General features: G+C 28.7%; 1 protein-coding gene across 1 annotated transcript; it reads left to right on the top strand.

The window, feature by feature from the left end:
* Positions 1-7049: 7049 nt before the first annotated feature.
* On the top strand, positions 7050-19937 carry LOC105840024 (coiled-coil domain-containing protein 34). Its single transcript, XM_036286263.1, has 5 exons — positions 7050-7275; positions 9522-9891; positions 10221-10648; positions 15151-15291; positions 19317-19937. The coding sequence occupies exons 1-5, from the start codon at positions 7050-7052 to the stop codon at positions 19475-19477; spliced, it is 1326 nt and encodes a 441-aa protein (XP_036142156.1). The 3' UTR covers positions 19478-19937.
* Positions 19938-20488: the final 551 nt, after the last annotated feature.

The raw sequence follows: 20488 nt of genomic DNA, 5'->3' as shown, positions 1-20488 counted from the left end.
CATATCGCTTGATATGATATGAGATTCATAAATAATATGAATAAGCAGATTCAAATTTTGCATTTTTTGTTTATTGCTGTTATATCAATAGAATTTTTTTTCGAAATTAAAGGCTACAAATTACAAATTAGTCAATTTTTATATAAATGATATTTATAATCCGATCTTATATTTAAGAATTTTTTAATATGATTTTAAGATGTCTTATAGTCATTTCATTAGTTGGATAGAATTTTAAGGCCGCCCATCCTATCTAAGTGTTAAATCATGAATTACGAGTCCTAAGCCAGTATTCATAATCAATTCCTGAATTTCAGACCATCTTATGTACTGTCTTAAGTCATCATCAATCTATCCTATTCTAGAACATTTTAAGACATTGCTTAAGAGAAGATTCCAGTGTAACAGTTCTAAAAATATATTTTATGAATCTTTTAGAAAAAATAATTGATTATATCTTAATAAACTTTTTGGGGATATAAAAAAGCATTCTTAAAATACAAAGAAAATTTAATTTTTTTTAATTTTCTTTATTATATACTGAACAGCATATAATAATATCAATGACTTCCGGCGGTATATCCGCTGTTGGCGTACAATGTGACGTCTGTCACAATCATCTGGAAACAAAAAACAATTTTCTGAAGTTGGATAGCTTACACTGGTATCAAACCCTATTTTTAATAAAAAATATAAAAAATTGAAAAAGTAGCATTTGAAAAAAAAACAATTTCGATGAAAAATTGGATTTTATATTGTTGATAAAAACGTTATAAATAAACGATAAAATTAAAATGATAGGTTCAATAGCTGAATAAATTTATAACGAATTGAATGAGCTATGTGCAAAGTTGATTGCTCGATTAGTTTTTAAGTTATCTTTTATGCTAATTTGAAAAATAAGGTTTCGAAAAAAACGCGTTTAAAGATTTTGATAAAATTTCACGATACTTACAGCTGAAAAATCAATCTGAATAATTAATCTGCAATAGAGTATGCCTTTCTCTTCCTCGAATAAGTCATGCTGCATTGTTTGTTCCATTTTATGAGACGTACGAACTTTTTTTGACCTCTCTAAGCTACGACGCTCTGCTCGCAGTAGCCGCTTCTCATTATAAGAATCTGCGAATATTTTACATTATTGTCCAATCACGATGCCCATTGTTTCCCACGATTTTTAATATGAGATAATAGTCATTAAATATAGTAGTAGCCAAGTAAGCGGCAATTTCAATCGTTTGTGAGCCGCAGCAGAGATGTTTTGGAATGACAAATGGTTGCGTTAAAACTTTCATTACAATTTTGTGTGTATCCACCTAAACATTTTTCTAATACATCGTCTCTGGACAGATCTTCGTAAATTGACAACAGATAATCTTGGATATCTTTGGAAAAAGGTTGATGCTCAAACTCATGAAATTTTTCAGTCACTTCGGTGACTCACCACTTACATCAGTTTTCAGCTCTCGGTGGACAATATTGATGTTGCGGATTTTCATCAGTTGAATACATGTGATAATAAGTGACCATTACAGCTTTTTTTATTTCACTCACGGAATCCGGATCGTCTCCTTATCGCTAATCCATAATATTTTGTTAATTTTTTTATAAGTGCATCTGTCAATTTTCCCTTTTCTCCAAGTTTCGTCACTTTTATAAATATTTCTCACTTGAGTACCCATTCTCTTCTCCATGTGTTCGACACATTTATTTTTTTTTAATATTACATTTTCGTCGTAAGGTTGTAAATCCAAAAAAGTGCTTTAAAAGTCTTTGAGTCACCATCACCGATATAATTGGTATATTTACATTAAACTCTTTTTCAGATCTCGAAAACATTTCTTTTATTAAGTCAACTTCCATTTTTCCTTCTAGAATGACAACGCACGTTTCTTGATGAGTTTCAAGCCACTCGAAATATTTCGGAGTGCCCTCTTTGTTTTTTCAGTAAGTGCAAGATTGACAAAGTAGCTGCTTTACAAGATCAAATATACCTTTCCAGTGTTATATCCTATAAGGATCGTTACACCAAATAATGACGAGAACCACGCTTTTTCCAAGTGCCGTTACCGGAAACAGTCAAATTCAGCAATGGGTTTTCTTTTTGCGAATTCAATTTTTTTCTTCTACGGCTTTATAAGACAACATACGGAAGATCGCATTTGTTGAGGTATAAATATTTTTCACGGCAGCATATAATAAACATTATTGTTTAGACCTTGACATATATCCATGATCACAAAACAGATTTATACCTTCTTTACAAACTCCCAACAATCTCGTAACAAATGTGATTCTTCGGTTAATTTCAAAGGCATTGTTTATAAAAGGACTTGAATCAATTTTCCTAATACCACATGAATAATACATAACGGCGACTTTAAACCTAATCCACGATTTCCTGTTTCACTCAAACTTATATCTTTTTTACAATCTTTACAAATTAACATTTGTGAAAGAGCGGTAAAAATTTCAATAAATCGATAGCCATGAGTTTGGCTTGTAATAAAATCTTCATCCGTAGGTTTTAATTTTTTTACTGCAGAACTTAATTGTGGCTTGGATTTCCATCTCAAAAGTATATTAGTTTCCTGCAAACTTCCGCTTTCACAATCTTGACTGATGAAAATTTTCGTATTTACTTTTTTGCGAAACATTTTTAAACACATCTGTACCGAAACGTGAAGTATAATACTGAATTTAAGAAGGTCACTGCCTGTGCGAACTTGGTTCACACACACACACACACACACACGCGCGCGCACGCACACGCACGCACGCACGCACGCACACGCACAAGCATACTTATATATTTGAATAGAGAACTATATTTAAAAGATTCCATAGAGTTTCCAAGCACAACAATAGATTGACCTTAAAAATTTTTTCGGTTTTATACCTGCCACTGACTGCTTAGTACCGACCGTTTGCCGTTTCGAATTCTGACGCGTCTCACTAAAATGTGACGAAACTTCGTTATTTTTGCAAATTTAATCTTAAAATTTTAGGAACATATTTTTTAAATGTACTTTTAATTTATGCAAAAAGTCGCTTTTTTTTCGATTTGGTACACTGAAATCCGCCCTTAAGAGGATGCTAAACTGCTCGTCAAACTTGATCAAGGTCGATAATGTAGAGTCATTTGGGCACGTTATTAACAAAATTTTGTATGTATTTCTTTTATAGATTTAGAAATCCTTTTCCAGAATTAATTGTGGAGAATTTTTAATTCTGTAAATGCAATAAAAAGTTGTACATTGAAACAAATTGTACAATTTTGACGATAAAACAGATAAGATCTTTTTAAACACCGAAAACTTTTTTTCTAAGGTTCCTACCCAGTGAACACAGTAATATAGCAGCAGTGTAACAGCAATGTAACCGAATATAACAAGTTACGTTACTCTGAAATTACACGTAACTTACATGTAAGTTAGAATTTCCGACTCAGCAATATAACATGTTATAATTACATGTTATCTAACCGTTACACAACAGTTACAAAGAAAAATAAAATAAAATAAAAATTTCATTTTTTTGAAATTATTTTTATCAACAGCACATACTACCCAGTGAACACAGTAATATAGCAGCAGTGTACCAGCAATGTAACCGAATATAACAGGTTACGTTACTCTGAAATTACACGTAACTTACATGTAAGTTACAATTTCCGACTCAGCAATATAACATGTTATAATAACATGTTATCTAACCGTTACACAACAGTTACAAAGAAAAATAAAATAAAATAAAAATTTCATTTTTTTAAAATTATTTTTATCAACAGCACACTACATTTAGAATAAATTTTTATTAAATAATTAAATTTAAATTATGTAATTTTTTATTTTATTCGTACTTGCCGCTGCTAGATTTGAACCCGGGACCTTAGGATGACGAACCTTGTACTCTACCTGCTACGCCAATTTGACTCATCGATATGGGTACTTGTTATTGTCTACATATACTTATATGTTATAAACTGACGCAACTATATTATTTTTTATAAAAGCAATTAAATTTTGCAAAACATATTAAAAATAAATAGCATTAATTTATTTACTTATTAATTTCATTGTTAAATTTATCTTTTTCCATAACCTTAATAATTAATTTGATGGAAATTGCGATCTATTTAGCACTAATCTTTGAAGCGTTCAAATGATTAATTAGATGGTTAACTATATAGATCGTAATTCTAAGAAAAAATTGAATGGTATACATTTATTATTCTGTTTTTGTTCAGCACATGATGAATTTCGATTTTGTGCATTTTTTGTGCGCAGTAATTGTAGACAAACCGTTATTTTTGAAAACATCTTTATAATAATTTTTTTTATTATCAAATAGATCTGTCATTCAGGATGTTATAATGTTGTCTGATTTCTAAGTCAACTACGACGCATCGTTCCGTAATAACATTGATACGAACGTGTTATGTTACGATTATACAATTTTTGTTGAATAACTGTAACGCCAAAACGATGTATAACAGCTAGATTACTTGCGTATAACAAATATTACGTAACAGGTTATTTCCATGTCATATAGCACCTACATATCACAAGAATAACAATGTTAAATTACATGTAACTTCCATGTTATATTGCCGCTATAAAATGTGTTTACTGGGCATTGGCTGCGTATAAAAGTTTTAGACTTTGTACGTATAAAATAAGCATGGAGCGCACTTGGCATTTCAGCAAAGAACAATACTGTGCTTTTAGAATGAGCCTAGGAACCTTAGAAAAAAAGTTTTCGGTGTTTAAGAGGATCCTATCTGTTTTATCGTCAGAATTGTACAATTTGTTCCAATGTACAACTTTTTATTGCATTTACAGAATTAAAAATTCTCCACAATTAATTCTGAAAAAGGATTTCTAAATCTATAAAAGAAATACATACAAAATTTTGTTAATAACGTGCCCAAATGACTCTACATTATCGACCTCGATCAAGTTTGACGAGCAGTTTAGCATCCTCTTAAGGGGATGCTAAAGCTGTCCTGTTTTATCAATTATTTTGCTTATTTTCAATTCACTAATCTTTTAATTGTATTTACAGAATTAAAAATCCTTTTCCACAATTAAAGTACAGACGATAACATAATGCGTACTTAAGAATTTTATTAAAAAATAAAAAAAAAATAATTTATAAATTAAAATTTTTTTCGTTTTTTTAATAAAAATCTTAAGCGCGCATTATGTTACCGTCTGTACTTTAATTGTGGAAAAGGATTTTTAATTCTGTAAATACAATTAAAAAATTAGTGAATTAAATGTTAAACTTAATCGAGATCGATAATGTAGAGTTATTTGTGTTAATTGTTCATAAAAATATTTGTTTCAAAATACAAATTATGTAACTTATACGTACAAATGAATGGTATTCCTCAGTTGAGATATAGAAGTTACATAAATTCAGAACAATTGCCAAAATAACTTAGAAAAAATGATTCGTTGTAAGACGTTATAAAAAAATTGAAAAGTTCAAAATATTAATTAAGGTAGTTTGTTAATAATAAAACGTTTATTCAAAGTTGTTTTTATATTGAACATGGTAATAATACAAAAGGAAGAAAGAGTTGGTAGACAGAGCTCGGCAGACAAAGTGGCCAACAGCCACTATATACTAGCTTGATCACTTTGCTCGAATTAACGACATTACACAAAAGTTGTTATATTTTAAATAAATCTGCCGGAACTATGTAATCGTCAAAGCGGGATTTTGTAGCCAAAATACCAATCTTTTAAAATAATTTGTTGAAAAACGGTAAGTTACTTGGGTTACAAAGGTAAGTTACAAAGGTTTAATACTAACAAATACAAAAATTGAACACTTATTTTATATCAGGATGATTGAAAACTACAAATATTATAATAATTTCGAGAGACGACACACTAACTGGTTCGATCAGCTTCTCAACGTGACTGAGGATATTGAATGGAACGAGTTTAGGCGTTCTTAGCGCGATGACAAAACCTTATGGTCCCCAAAACCCTTGTGGCCACTTTGCTCGTCTTTCCCCTATTATTCTTGAAATTATTATATTTTAAATAAATAATCAATACAAAATAAATATTTTTATAATAAAATTGTACAATACATAATTAAAAATATTAAGAAAGCATTTAAAAATGATTGTCTGCTCATTAGGATATTTCAAAACTTTTATTAAACGTTTCACTTTTTAGTTAAAATATTTCCGAGGTATCGCTGAAAAATTTCGATATTGTATGGAATATCTTCCTCGAGTAAAACATATATAGCCAGAAAAAATTATACATTGAAATCGACAATTATTGATATGTAAAGGAATACTGTAGACAGTTTGTTTTACCAGTTAAGCAATAATTTTTGTAATAAGATTTGTATATATATTTTTTATAAATACGGAAATACTTTTCCAAAATTAATTCCAGAATACGTAATTACTATCAATCTGTAAACTGAATTTTATATCAAGAATATTGAAATATTGAAATTTATAAAAGAAATATAATACGAAATCTCGTTAAAAGTTATGGTTTAATCACTAAAGAAGACTATTTCTTCTTTACTGATTAAACCAGAATTAGCATTCTCTTAAATGGAAGAGTTTAGAGATCTATTCAGACATATCCGTACCGTATCCGTATCGTACACGGATACGTGTCTGTATACGAACATGTAAGAATTAACAATAAGCGTCTGGCACTGATGATCACGGTTGATCACAGTAAGTATATTCCTTTATCCGGGTATATGGTACGGATACGGCACGGATACGGCACGGATATGTCTGAATAGGCCTTAGAACTTACAATTGGTTAAGAGAATTCTCTCCTGAATCATACTTCAAAGGATTCGTCTTTGTTCTCCAAAAAAATGCAACATCAGATCTATTATACATGCATCTTATATGATGTAAATGCATCTTATACTCTCAAACGAGTAACAACGTTTCTATAAAAATATTTATATGCAGTTGAATTATAACAAAGCGTCATAGTAATGATTACGTGTCATGTCAAGTGACATCAATGAGTTATCAAAGGTGTGCAACGATGATCAATGATAGCGGCATTGACAGCTGGAAGACGGGATCCAATTCTAATGGATTCGCTCGAAACGAATTTGGCCTCGTCGATCATCGCGCCAATTCCGATGAAGATGCAATTGTGACACGAGTGAAAAACTCAAGTTCTGGCTCCGAAATCCGTTACATCAACCCTGCCATTTATACAGAATCCTTCAATGAAGAAAGACTCGAGAGCAATTACAAGCAGGAAGGTCGCTGTCAAATCTAAATTAGAAAATCGAGGGAACTGAAAAAAATCCTTTTCGAGTTTTGATTTTGAAAGATTACAATAATTTCTCCAAGCGAATAAATAATGGTAGAAAGAGATACACAGTTTTATTGAAGTATCTAAAAATTTATAGATAAATGTAGATCTAAACATAATTTTTTCTTGTATTAAAATAATTATACATATAAATATTAATATTAAATTAGAACTGATACATTCTATATAACAATCATTATTTCATAACCAAGAATAACTTCTAGCTTAGATATACACAAAATAATAATAAATATAATACATAAGTTCATTATATACATATTACATATTATAGTTTATATATATATATATATATATATATATATATTTACATCATATATATATATATATATATATATTATACATTATACATTATATATTATAGTTTATTATATATAATTATATATAATTTAATATTTTTTAAAGAATTTACTAATCTTAAATTTTAGCAAAAATAATTATGTAAAGATGAACACAATATAATTGTTTTAATAATAATAATTTTTTTAAATTCTAATTCTTAATTTAAAAATATTATTATACAATATTTCTTTTCTCTTAGTTAATTCATAAAAATTATTATTATGAATAATAGAACGTATTTTTGTTAATAAAATTATATATTTTCATATATATGAAAAAAATTTTATATTAAAAAATGTATAATAATAGCCACGGTGCATAAGAACAAATTTTAAAGAATTATACCACAAATAGTGTAAATATTACAGCAAATTGATGAAAAACACAATACAAATTTTTATAATTTCTTTTTTGGTCCACATTTACTACTTACCTTCCTTTTACTATAAAATTTTCTTCGTATATGAAACAATAAAAAATTGTTTATTTATTTATAATTTATTTTCTAAAAAACTTTCTTACAAAAATGTGAAAATCCAAAATTATAGTAAAATATATTATTTTTGATAAGATAACATTTATTAAATTATATTACAAAATTTTACAAAAAAATTACAATTTACAATTACGTAAATATATTTACAAAAATAGATGTAAAAATAGAAATATTAACCTTTTGTAAAATATTAATAACTATTTGTGCAATTAACTTTGAAACAATATTTTAAATAGTATTTTCCAAAAAAATGAATAAAATTTGGAAAGAAGTTATTCAATAATTGAAGAAAATGTTTTAGTTATATTATGTATAGAATATTTAAAAATATAATTAATCTATATTTATGTTTAGAAAAATTTATAATTATTCTTAAATTATAATATAGAAATATTGCAACGTAAAATATTAGACATTTAGCATAATAACATTTTAAATAAAGAATTAAACGGTTTTTTAAATAATTGTAAAATATTAATACCTCAAATTTAAATTTAATTTTTGACAAATTAAAAAATTTTAATCATACAAAACTGCTGCATTATGACGTGTTATCTAAGCACAATTATTGCAAAATTTTCATCAATTAATAATGCCATTAAGTCAGTCTCGTCAGTTTTGTCAGTCTTGAAACACAATTACTAGCTAAATTTCAATGTTCAGAAGCATTTTTAAAATCCCCTCTTTTCCCCCCCTCCAAAAAAAAACTATAAATTATTTGTTGCTCAAAATAATACCTCGACTAGAATTTGAATCTGAATCTTTCATCATTTCATGAGAGCATTTTCCTAGTTCGACTACCAAGGTAGCACACAGTATTATTCTTCGCAATAATCAGTATATCTTGAAGAATACATGTTTTTTTTTCAAGTAACATGTATATACAATACTAATAAGTTAACTATTCAACTGATAAATATTTTAAGATCCGCTGCAGACCAAAATAAGCAATCTTAACTTTAAGTTCAAAACCTTTATCAATCGAATAGTTCATTTATTGTTTTTTTTTTATCATACAAATCACAAAATCATAAAAATTGCTTTAAGTAAACAAATTATATTTGTTAACGTGCTATGTAATCTTAATATTTCAATATTTAACATTTAAGAAATAAAAATTTTTTAAAAATATTTTTTTTCTGTACAGAATTCTGAACGTTATATTATAATTATGTTGATAATCCCATAAAATTATTTTTATATGTATCCACATTTAGATATTTTCACCAAACTGTTCTATAAGAAAAATAGCAATTGCAAAGCCGAAATTAGCAGTTTAGTGTGATTAAACATAAATAGTATAAAATTTTAGTAGAAACATCCTTTTCCATCTTAAGGGTTCATAACGTCTCTGAGTGAATTTCTGTCGCAATACTTTACAATTAGTTTTTTTTTTGCAGAATGTCATAACAGAAACGCGATCGATGCGAATCGCTGCAACTCCAACGCTTCGGCAATTAATTTACCTATCATCGTGACGGATACAACAAGTGTCAATCATGTGGACAAACATTCGGGACAGAGCACTTACAGATGTTACTCGTCATCCTTTCCGGACGCTACGTTGCCCTCCGTATCCCTCGAACCATCCACGGCTCGATCCGCGGTTTCGTCCGCGGGCACCGCACGAGTCGAGCGGCGATGCAAAATCGATAGTGATCAGAATGAGATGAATGCTGATCAAAATGAGACAATAAAACGAGACAAGTACATTTGTTTCTCGTCTTGACACATACACACAAAGAGCGGTTTTTCTCTAAAGTGTCGAAAAAGTTAGTTATAAATACAGATCTGAAAATAATTTTGTTCATCAAAAGATCATCAAAATAATTAGCACACGCAAGAAGTTGGCTAAAATGTTTAGTTTTGCAGCATTGCTCGTTGTGCTTGAATGTTCTTCGTAATTATTTTGCTAATTCAACAGAATTATTTTCAGATCTGTTACCCAGCTAAATTTTGACACTCTAACAAAACTGTTCCCTCTGTGTACGATTTTTATTAAAAGCGAATGCATGTGTGTGAATACAATATTGCAGGTGTGTCCTGGATAGTCGCCAAGTCATGCGAATTTCCACGACATCGCTCTCGGTTGAGTCGAGCATCGGCGATCATCAGACGTCAAACGGGTCCTCCGATCTCGGTAGGAGAATCGCTTACGCAGAATGGATGCGCAAGAAGCACGAGGCCGCGCAACGTGCGAGGGAGAAAGAAGAACGCGCCGCGAGGAAGCGACAGGAAGAAGAGGAAAGGGAGGCACGGGAAAAGGAAGAGAGGGCACGGCTGGAAAAGGAAAACTTTGTAAAGTGGATCGAGAGGAAGAGGCAACAGGAGCTCAATAGAAAGGCGATGCTCGAGAACGAATTGGAATTGCAGAGGCGTCTGAAAGAAATTGAGGATAATCTCGCCGGCGCGAAAACTACATATCTCCGTCGGTGGTTCCACAAGAAGAAGGAAGAGCAGAAGGGTGCGGCGGTTATACTTTCGGCTTGTCAAGCTTCATGCGCTTGCGGAGTGACGTAATATTAAAGGGATGCTAGAGATGTCTATTTCATTCGACAAAAAGACAATAATTTTTGTAACACAAATCTTTTTATTTATCTTATAGATTTGAAACTTTTTTTCTAGAATTAAAACGTACACATCACTAATAAATTATAGAGTTTATACCGAAAACAAAAAAAAATTGTTAAATCGTGGTATTTTTAGTCAAGTGGTATCCATGATCTGGGGGTGTCATGTCATAACGATATTTGCTTGACATAAAAGATCTACAGTTTGTATTCATGAAATTCAAATTTCTATGCTAGTAAATGAAAAGAATAATGTAGAGTTTTTTAAGTTAGACTTTGATGAAAAGTCGATAAGTAGAACAACACGAAAATAGTATATTATGTAACAGGATGTAAAGTCGGACTTTTGTGCACGAGTGCACGTGAACCCCATACGAAATTCTTTTTTGTTACATGTGTGTCGAAAGTGGTACCTTTCGTACCACTTTTTGTTGGTAAAATCGTCAATTTCAATACTTTAACATTTTTGCACAGTTTTTATCCTCTAATAGATGGCGTAAATCATGGCGAAAAACATTCCAGCACAATTTTTCAGCACGTTTGATCATTTTAGTACTCCTATTCGCATCATTTCGCGACATGCATATAACTTTTGCAGAATTGATTGACGCTTCGTCGCTTTTGTGAATCTAGCCTTAGTTAATCTGTCAATTTGTGAGAACGCAAGACACTCAAGAGACTACACATCGACATACAAATAACAAAAAATACAGTATGTAAATGTAACACGAGTATGGCCTTTTGCACTTGTGCGGAAAAGACTGACTTTATGCCATTGTTACATAATGTATTATTTTTGTTCTCGGTATAAAGTTCTATTTGCAGATTGTTATTATTAATATTTATTCTGAAAAAGGATTTCTAAATCTATTTAAAAAATATATATAAAATTTTATTAATGATATATGCAGTTAGTTACTAAAAGGTTGCAACACTTCTTTTTGACGAGTTTCGAACGCAGCCTTGCTTGTGGATAAACTTAAATAATATAATATATATTAGTTAAAATAAAGTTTTCTGCAGATATGTGATGCACTATTTTGTGTAATAAAAGTAAACTTTATTCTTAAAATTATAAAAATTGCAGAAATGAATAGAGGAGGTAGGTTTGTTAATTTTTGTCTGGCGGCACTGATAAACTAGTGCATACTTCACGTTTATGCATATATGTTAATTTGTTTTAACACATAAAATAATATGTTCATATTTATTTCGTAATTTTTAATTTATTTTGCGTATATAATATGTTACATGTATATGTTATAAAAAGAACATTAATGTTCTTTTTTGTTTCAAAATGCACTTAAATATTATATACGACGTTGTATAATTTCTCATTATATAATTTCTTAGTTTAACGTTCTTCATAGTGCATAGTTATACATACACTGCCCAACAATGATTCGTTCTATTCCTTTAGCGAGTTTATGTAGGATATGTAACATGTCCTATATAAATTTGCTAGGGAAATGAATCATTGTTGGACAGTGTATGTATAACTATGCACTATGAAGAATGTTAAACTAAGTAATTATATAATGAGAAATTATACAACGACGCCGTATATAATATTTAAGTGCATTTTGAAACAAAAAAAAAAACATTTTATGACATATAGCAGTGTATTTTATGCAATGCTGACTTGCCTTTAGCTGCTAGTGCAATTGCTCTAGTACCGCGGCAAGTACGCAATTATGCTGCATGTTAATTGGTCTGTTCTTTCTAGCTGCACTGTTGTACTGATGCAATAAGTTAAAGTAAGACAAGTATATTTTTTCTTATTCTAACTTATTGCACCAGTGCAACAGTGCAGCTAGAAAGAACAGACCAAATATTTTAATTATTATAAACAAAATTGTACGGTTTATATATCATCAATAGGATTAAAATGTAGAAAAAGACTGTCTTTATCATTGCTATAGAGTCAATTGCAAAAATTAAATATTTAAAACTATTTTATCATTAAAATTTTAAAAAGTTAACAAACCTGCGCCGGTCTCCTCTACTTTAATTACAAAAATATATATAAAATCTTATTACAAAATTTTTGTTACAAGATTTCGTATATACATACTTCTTTTACAGATTTGAAAATCCTTTTTCAAATTATTTACTCTAGCATCCCTTAAAAATATAAATAAAGCATCTAGATAAGGCCTAACTTCGTCAAATTTTTTAAGAAAACAAAAAAATATAAAGGAAGACAAATATGTAGTCGACTGACTGGCCAAATTCTTTTATTAAGTTAAAAGATTACGACGTTTCGACCACGGGGTTTGATCCTTCTCGAGCGTATTTGCGAGACTACAATCATTAAAAGTCCGTGACAGCGAATTTACAAACAATTCTAAAATTATAATGGTCACAAATATAAAATTATATAAAGAAAAACAATTATATAAAATAAAAAAATTATAAAAATATAAAAACGCCATGCAGATAATACATTAGAACTTACATGTATTATTGTCAATTAATAGTGAAACGATGAATATAATAAAGACAAGTCAAATTCATTTAAAACGGAAAGTCAAAACAAGATTAAATTTGTCGTCAAGCGTGTATGAGTGCAAACAAGCGTCTGAATATTTCTGTACATCAATACATTATTGAATGCTAGAAGTAAACATTATGCGGCCCTTATCACCGTGTTATAGACACTGTCTAAATTCTCAGCGTCTTTTTTTTAATTTATTGTGTTATGATTCTTCTTTATAAAGAACATTTCGGTAATCTGTCTTTTTTTTCTGTTATTTTCGCAATGCAAAATGCACGGAGATTGCTAATCAAACTCATGGTTTATTGTTAAGCGATGTTTGCTGACTACTTAGTGGTCACTTTCATGTTTCCTTGTATCATTCATGTGTTCTTTAATTCGCGTCTCGAGATGACGTTTCGTTTGTCCCACGTAAGTCACGTACAATTCGTACATTTAATGCTGTAAACTACATCAGTTCTTTTCAAACTCACAATCCGTTTTGTCTTTGCCTTTTTAATAATGCAATTTAATTTTTTTGGCACTTTAAACAAAGTGTTGATGTCGAACTTGTTTAAATAATGACTGATACTATCACTAATACCTTTAATATATGGTAAGAATAGAAGGCGTCAAATCTACCGTCGCCGGTCGTCAACATTGTTAATCTTGCTGGTAATACGGTTCATTAATTCTTTTTTCTGTCTATTAACAAACTTGCCGATTAATCCGTCAGGGAAGCAATTATTTTTTAGAATACTCTTCACCCGTAATGTATTGATGTACAGAAATATTCAGACGCTTGTTTGCGCTCATACTTAACGACAAATTTAATTTTATTTTGACTTTTCGTTTTAAATGAATTTGACTTGTTTTCATTGATTCATCGTTTCACTATTAATTGACAATGAGACACGTAAGTCCTAATGTATTATCTGTATGGCGTTTTTATATTTTTATAATTTTCATATAATTTTTTTTTCTTTTTATAATTTTATATTTGTGACCATTATAATTTTAGAGTTGTTTGTAATTTCGGACTTTTAATGATAGTCTCGCAAATTATTCATTTCTAACCACTCGAGACGGACCAAACCCAATGGTCGAAACGTCGTAATCTTTTAATTTAATAAAAGAATTTGACCAGTCAGACTACATATTTATCTTCCTTTGGATTTAATCACTGGCGATAATAAGCGATTCCTGCTGAAAAAATATAAAGATGTAGTTTTTATTTCATTATAAAAATAATATTTTTTTGTATTTGATATTTAAATTTTATTATAAAATTATATAAAAACATTGCGTGTTTCCAAAACGTGTAACTATTGCATTTTGAAAGCAGCTCAGACCAGTTTGCAATTTAAGTTTTTTAGATATTAAAAACTAATGCTTATTGTAGAATTTTAACAATGCTTTATTTTTTGTTGCATCTAAAAATAAACGAAGATTTTTAATTAAAAAATCGAAGTTGGCTTTGATTAGTTATCATTTTGTTCAAATGTAATATTTTGAAAAACAGTTATGTCAAAACTTAGATCTATGTTTCAATGTTTTATGCTTTATAAAATATTATTATTTTTCTTTCTCATGACTCCTGCAAAAGCAGCAGTACTCTTATAAAAATATAATACTGAACAGTATTAAATTGGCCAGTAATTAATACTTATTTGAAGTATTAAAAGTATTATTTGTATTTTTAGGATGATCACATTGTCAAACGTCATTTTTAACAACATGATTTAGGAAAACTTAAATAGCGACGCCATTTTATATGGATCATAACATTTAAATAAATTTTACAATGGAAAATAAACATAACTTCTTTAATTGTCTCTTTTCATTTTTCCATAACAAATTTGTAAAGTTAGGCATCGTTTAGATAAACATATGGCCCTTTAAGAATTATCTATTTTGTAGCTCGGCATAAAGAGCAGGAAATGAGGCAGAAGAAGATGGACGAAGAGCGCGAGAGGAGATTGGAACAGAGTACAAAAGCGTATGAAAAGTGGCGAGAAAATTCTAAGAACAGACCTAAGCCTGCCACGCAGGGATTGCTTCGTATGTAAAATACAATATCATTTAAATAACAAAACAATCGATACACACAAAGGTGATATCATTTATTTGCTACAACATAAAATAAAAAAAAGTTTCTTCAAAAAATAAATTTAAATATTTTAAATTAAAACTTTGTGTAATTAAAATCATAAAATTATTATTTTTAAGTCCAAGTTTGGCATAATATCTGATTATAGAAGAATGAAAATATTAGCTCTTTATTCGGGATACTGTGTTAAGGTCTTCAAAAAGATCTTATTTAAAAAAAATTTGAATCAGTATTTTTAAGCACCAAACCAAAATTGTTAACAAAGCAATTAATCATTGTTGAAAAAGTAATTAATCACCGAAAAGAAGAATTTTATAACAAAATATAATGGGAATTAGCTTTTTATTTTAAAACTTAGATATTTGATTTTAACGGATTTAACTTGATTTTAAAAGCTCGATTAATTTGGGAACATTCGATAGAAAGTTTTGTTAGATTTTTTAAATTGTTGCAATTTGAAAAAACTTGAAAAAAATCTTTATTAAATGATAAATATCGTTTAATTTTATATTTATTTTTTTTTATTCTGTAACGTCACGCAGTCTTTTATAAAGTATTAATTTATTTCAATTACTCAACCTCCTTAAAAAGTTGTCACGCTACTGTGTTAGCAACAGTTTAATGACTTACCCACATAGCCTACAATATGGATGTCTAACCTAGCAAACACAAAACATAGCAGCAACATTGCGGCAATGTTATAACATTGTAGCAACATTACAGCAATATTACAAAATTGCCGCAATATTGCTGCAATGTTCTGTGTTTGCTGGGGATTTTGGTCTTTATTTGATCCAAATATCTATGGACGTAACACAAACATTATTGATCGTTCAAAATATATTCATTTTAAAAAAATGTTTATTTTACGTACATCTAAAAAAAATTTTTGCCTAAAAAAATTCCTGTGTGTAAGAAATAAATAATTAAAATGCATCAGGATTACAAAGTTATTATAGTCGATTATACTTTGTCACTCTCGTCACAATCAAGCGTCAACCGTGCGGATCATATATATAATGTCTTCTCTTCCTCTGCGTCCCTAGCCGTCTCTAGGCATGTGTCCCCGTTTCTTATTTCTAAGCACATGTCGTTTTCTACTGTGTTGTTAGGCACATTTCTTCTCTCTACGTTTTCCTTTTCCCCTTTTACGACCTTTCATCTCACCACGTGCTGTGCTCCTCCGCATACCCTAGCATATCCGTTGAGGGCTGTCTCTTACATTTTCTTACATTCGGACTTCCTGATCCGTTGTCTGTCCCCAGACAATTGTTCCCTATTGAAAAAAATCTCGTCACAAAATCACATAACGAAATTGCGTAACAAATCACGTAATTAATGACGCTCAAACATGTAACAAAATGTTTTAAATTGTTACCTGATTTTTTAAAATCATATGATTTGAAAAATTATGTAATTTTGAAGAAGTACGTTATTTGAAAAATTGTACTACTTAATAAAAATAATGCTATTTAAATAATAGAATATTCCCACCAAACACCAAGTTACATGTAACGTATTTGTTAGTTGTAATTTTCCACTCAACAATGTAATTGTAATATAACACGTGTGTTATATTGCAATTACATTATTGAGTGCAAAATTACAATTAACAAGCACGTTACATGTAACTTTGTGTTTGCTGGGTTGTGTAAGTTTTTATTCCTATATAAAATGTAATAATAATTTTCTAATTTTTTAATATGCTTTTAATATATTTTAGATTTTAATAGGTAAACTTTGAGAATATATAAAAATATTCAAGAGAATTAAGAAAAAAATTCATCGCAATTGCGTAAATTCATAACTTTTTATCCGAATTTTGGATGCAAAAAGATTATAAAGTTACACAAATTGCAATGAATTTCTTTTTATCTCTCTTGTCTTTATATATTCTTAAAGTTTATCTACTAAATATGAAGCATTATGCATATTTATAGCAACGCGTTTCAATGCATCAAATACATTGCACCGTAACATTGCAGTAGCCTTACATTGTAATATTTCTCAGGGCAGACATTTCAGCGTTGTCGCAAGCTTGCAGTAACATTGCAGAAACATTTTGCAACGTCCATGCAATATTACAATATTTCAATGTAAGGTTTCTGCAATGTTTTTGTAATCTTTCGATGCTGTATGGGTATGCCGCGCTTCCCCGTATCTTATATGTCTGTTGAAAAGTGTGTCTTACATTTTCTTGTGTAAAATAATTTTTAATTCGTTTTTATATTTAATAAAAATGTTAACGTGTATGAGAAAAACATTTTCTTGAGAATTGATCTAAGTAGATCAAGTCCAAAATCCTTCGAACTTACGAGCTGCATCATCTGTCCGTTGCTTCGATAAAGCGAGAAAAAGAGTAAAAAAAGGATAGACGCGCCTCTTAACTTTCTTTCTTTTAATTCGTTGTGATTCATTTTTTTATTAGACTCTCAGAAAATAATTTTTTATATATCTTTGGATTTTACTTAAATTATTTGTAGTGAAACGTGTTAGAGCATTGCTCCTCAATAGAGAAATTGAGTTTTATCTCACAATCAGTTAATAAATTTTAGACATTTTTTCTTAAGTGAAACTACGGTCTTTGGTTTAATGGCACCAGTCCTTGTTAAAATTTTTTTTTTATCTGTCAAGTTAGACATTGTTCTTGCATAAGCCTGAAGCTCATGGATGGCCATTAGAAAGTGAAATCTTCATTGAACTAAGTTTTCTCTCTTTTTCTTAAATTACTTTTTTAAAGGTTAGCGAATAAAAGAAATCGCAGATTTTTACGTCCTTCGGACGTAACAATAATAATATTATTCTTAATTTTAACTTCCAAAAGATTATATAGATCAGAAAATAGTAGCGCATGCAATGTAAAGTTGCTCCAAAACTATAAGTAGTTCGAAAACTAAGAAATTTTATAGTCATGATATGTCAGTGATGATTTTATAGTCATTATATGTCATGAAATTACATGTAATTACATGTAATATTTTATAAAATCATTGTTGCACCTTTTGAATCAATTTTTAGAATCAATTGCCGTAGAATTGTAATAAAATTAGAATTAGTTTTTCTCTACTGTCAATTTCTATTAATTTTTAAATAATAATTAGTTGCAAAATTAATTTTTGCCAACTGTTTTTATATCAGAACTATTTTTCCATGCTTATTTTTCCTCTTTCTAATTGTTATTATTCAGTTGACCTTGCTGATTTAGCTATGGACCTTAATAAAGTGCAATGTTTAGTTATTTCTAAGAAACAAAAAGATACTACTTTATAAGTAAGGCTAGTACTGCAATTTTCCTGCATAATTTTCATTAAACTTACAATATAACTCTCTAAAATAGCATTAAGTCTTATGGAAAAAAGAGTATTAAGTAATTTAATATAAGAATCCTGAAAAATTTTAGAAAGAAAAGAAAAACATTTATAAAGAATATTTTGAAATTAAAAAATAAAATGCTTATCATTGAATTATATAATTGTCTTTAAATATGATATACCAGTAAAAATGTGACAACGATGTTTGTTAATTTATTTCATTCATTATTATAAACAACTAAAATATGATATAACCTTTTGTCGCCAGTGGTAATAAACAATAAATAAGTTAATTAAGTCGACTTTCTGACAAATTAATTTATTAGATAAATTGTACTTATATCTAAAAAAACCAAAATCAATGGTTGAAACGTTGTTTATCTAATAAACTAATTTGCCAGAAGTCGACTTGATTAACTTATTTATTGATTACAAACAATTCTTTTTTACATTAATTTTTATTAATATTATAAAATATTAATAAAAAAAATATTTTTAAATAAAAAATGATCGTTTTTATTACTAAAATTTTGTTTATTATTTATTTTTTTGAAGATAGTAATGCCAAAAACTCTTCGAAAGGTATATATATCTGAATAAAAAATTATATAACTTCTATTTTTTTTACTGGAAAACCTCCATAAAACTGATACATTATCTTTTAGCTCATCAGAAAGCGAAGCCAGCATATGTAAATCCAATTCCTTGGCAATCGATCGTGGAGAACGACTCCGACGAAGTACAAGAGGATACGTTTGACGAAAAAAAGAGGAATGTAAATCAATTGAAATTGAGTAACAGAAAAACGATTATGACGCATCAATAACAAATTGCGACCAAGGAAATCCATTATAACACCTAAAATACAATTTGAATACGAGAATTTGTAACATAACAATAAATTAAAGAAATCTTTCCAAGAATTTTATGCTGCTTACAATTAATTATAATCTTCACTTACAGCTTTAATTGTCAAAATATTTTATTACAAAGATGCAAAAAAGCTAAAAAACATATGTCTTAATTTGTATAATTTTTAGAAAGAGAAATTTTGAAATTTACGATTATTCTTTTTCTAGGCAAATTCCACAATGTATTTGACAAATATAAGTCCCTTTACTCACGACATGATTGTTTAATTGATACTTCAATCATTAAATTGATCGTAAATTAAATTGTCATAATTTGTATAATGGTTATAAATTGTATTTATCATATAAATAAGATATTGTTTATGAAAAATAATTATTACATTATTTTTAAAAAATATAAATTTCTATTTAAAACATAACAATTCTTTTTTAAGATTATAATTCTTAATACAATATTTGCTATTATGAAATAAATATTTATTGTTAGCTTAACTGCAGATTTTAACAAATAATTAAAAAACGAAACTATTTCTTCTTAAAAATATAACTCTTAATATAATTTAGTATTAGAAAAGTAATATTCAATTTAAATTATTAGTTCTATTTATAGAACATAATTAATATACATAGTTCACTTTTTAAATATTATGTTAGTCATAAGTCCAGAAATTTGAAATAAGTCATAAGTAGAGGAATATCTGTACATATATAAGAGTAATATGATAAGGTATTACATCTTGATTAATATATATCAATTTAAAGTGAATGATATAGATTTTGTTCACACGTTTAATGACAACCTGTGCTACATAATACAAAGTATTTGATTATAACAAGACAAAGCAGACCTCATGACTTTGTAATCGGTATCTTTTTCTCTCTTTCTCTCTGACTCACTCTCATACTTTTTCACTCTTACTCTCACTCACTCATTCATACTTTCCTTCTCTCTTTCTCTCAAATAA

This window comes from Monomorium pharaonis, chromosome 4, assembly GCF_013373865.1.
Source record: "Monomorium pharaonis isolate MP-MQ-018 chromosome 4, ASM1337386v2, whole genome shotgun sequence".
Taxonomy (NCBI): domain Eukaryota; kingdom Metazoa; phylum Arthropoda; class Insecta; order Hymenoptera; family Formicidae; genus Monomorium; species Monomorium pharaonis.
The sequence above is the reverse complement of the archived record's forward strand: the minus strand, read 5'-3'. Positions and strand labels throughout refer to the sequence as shown.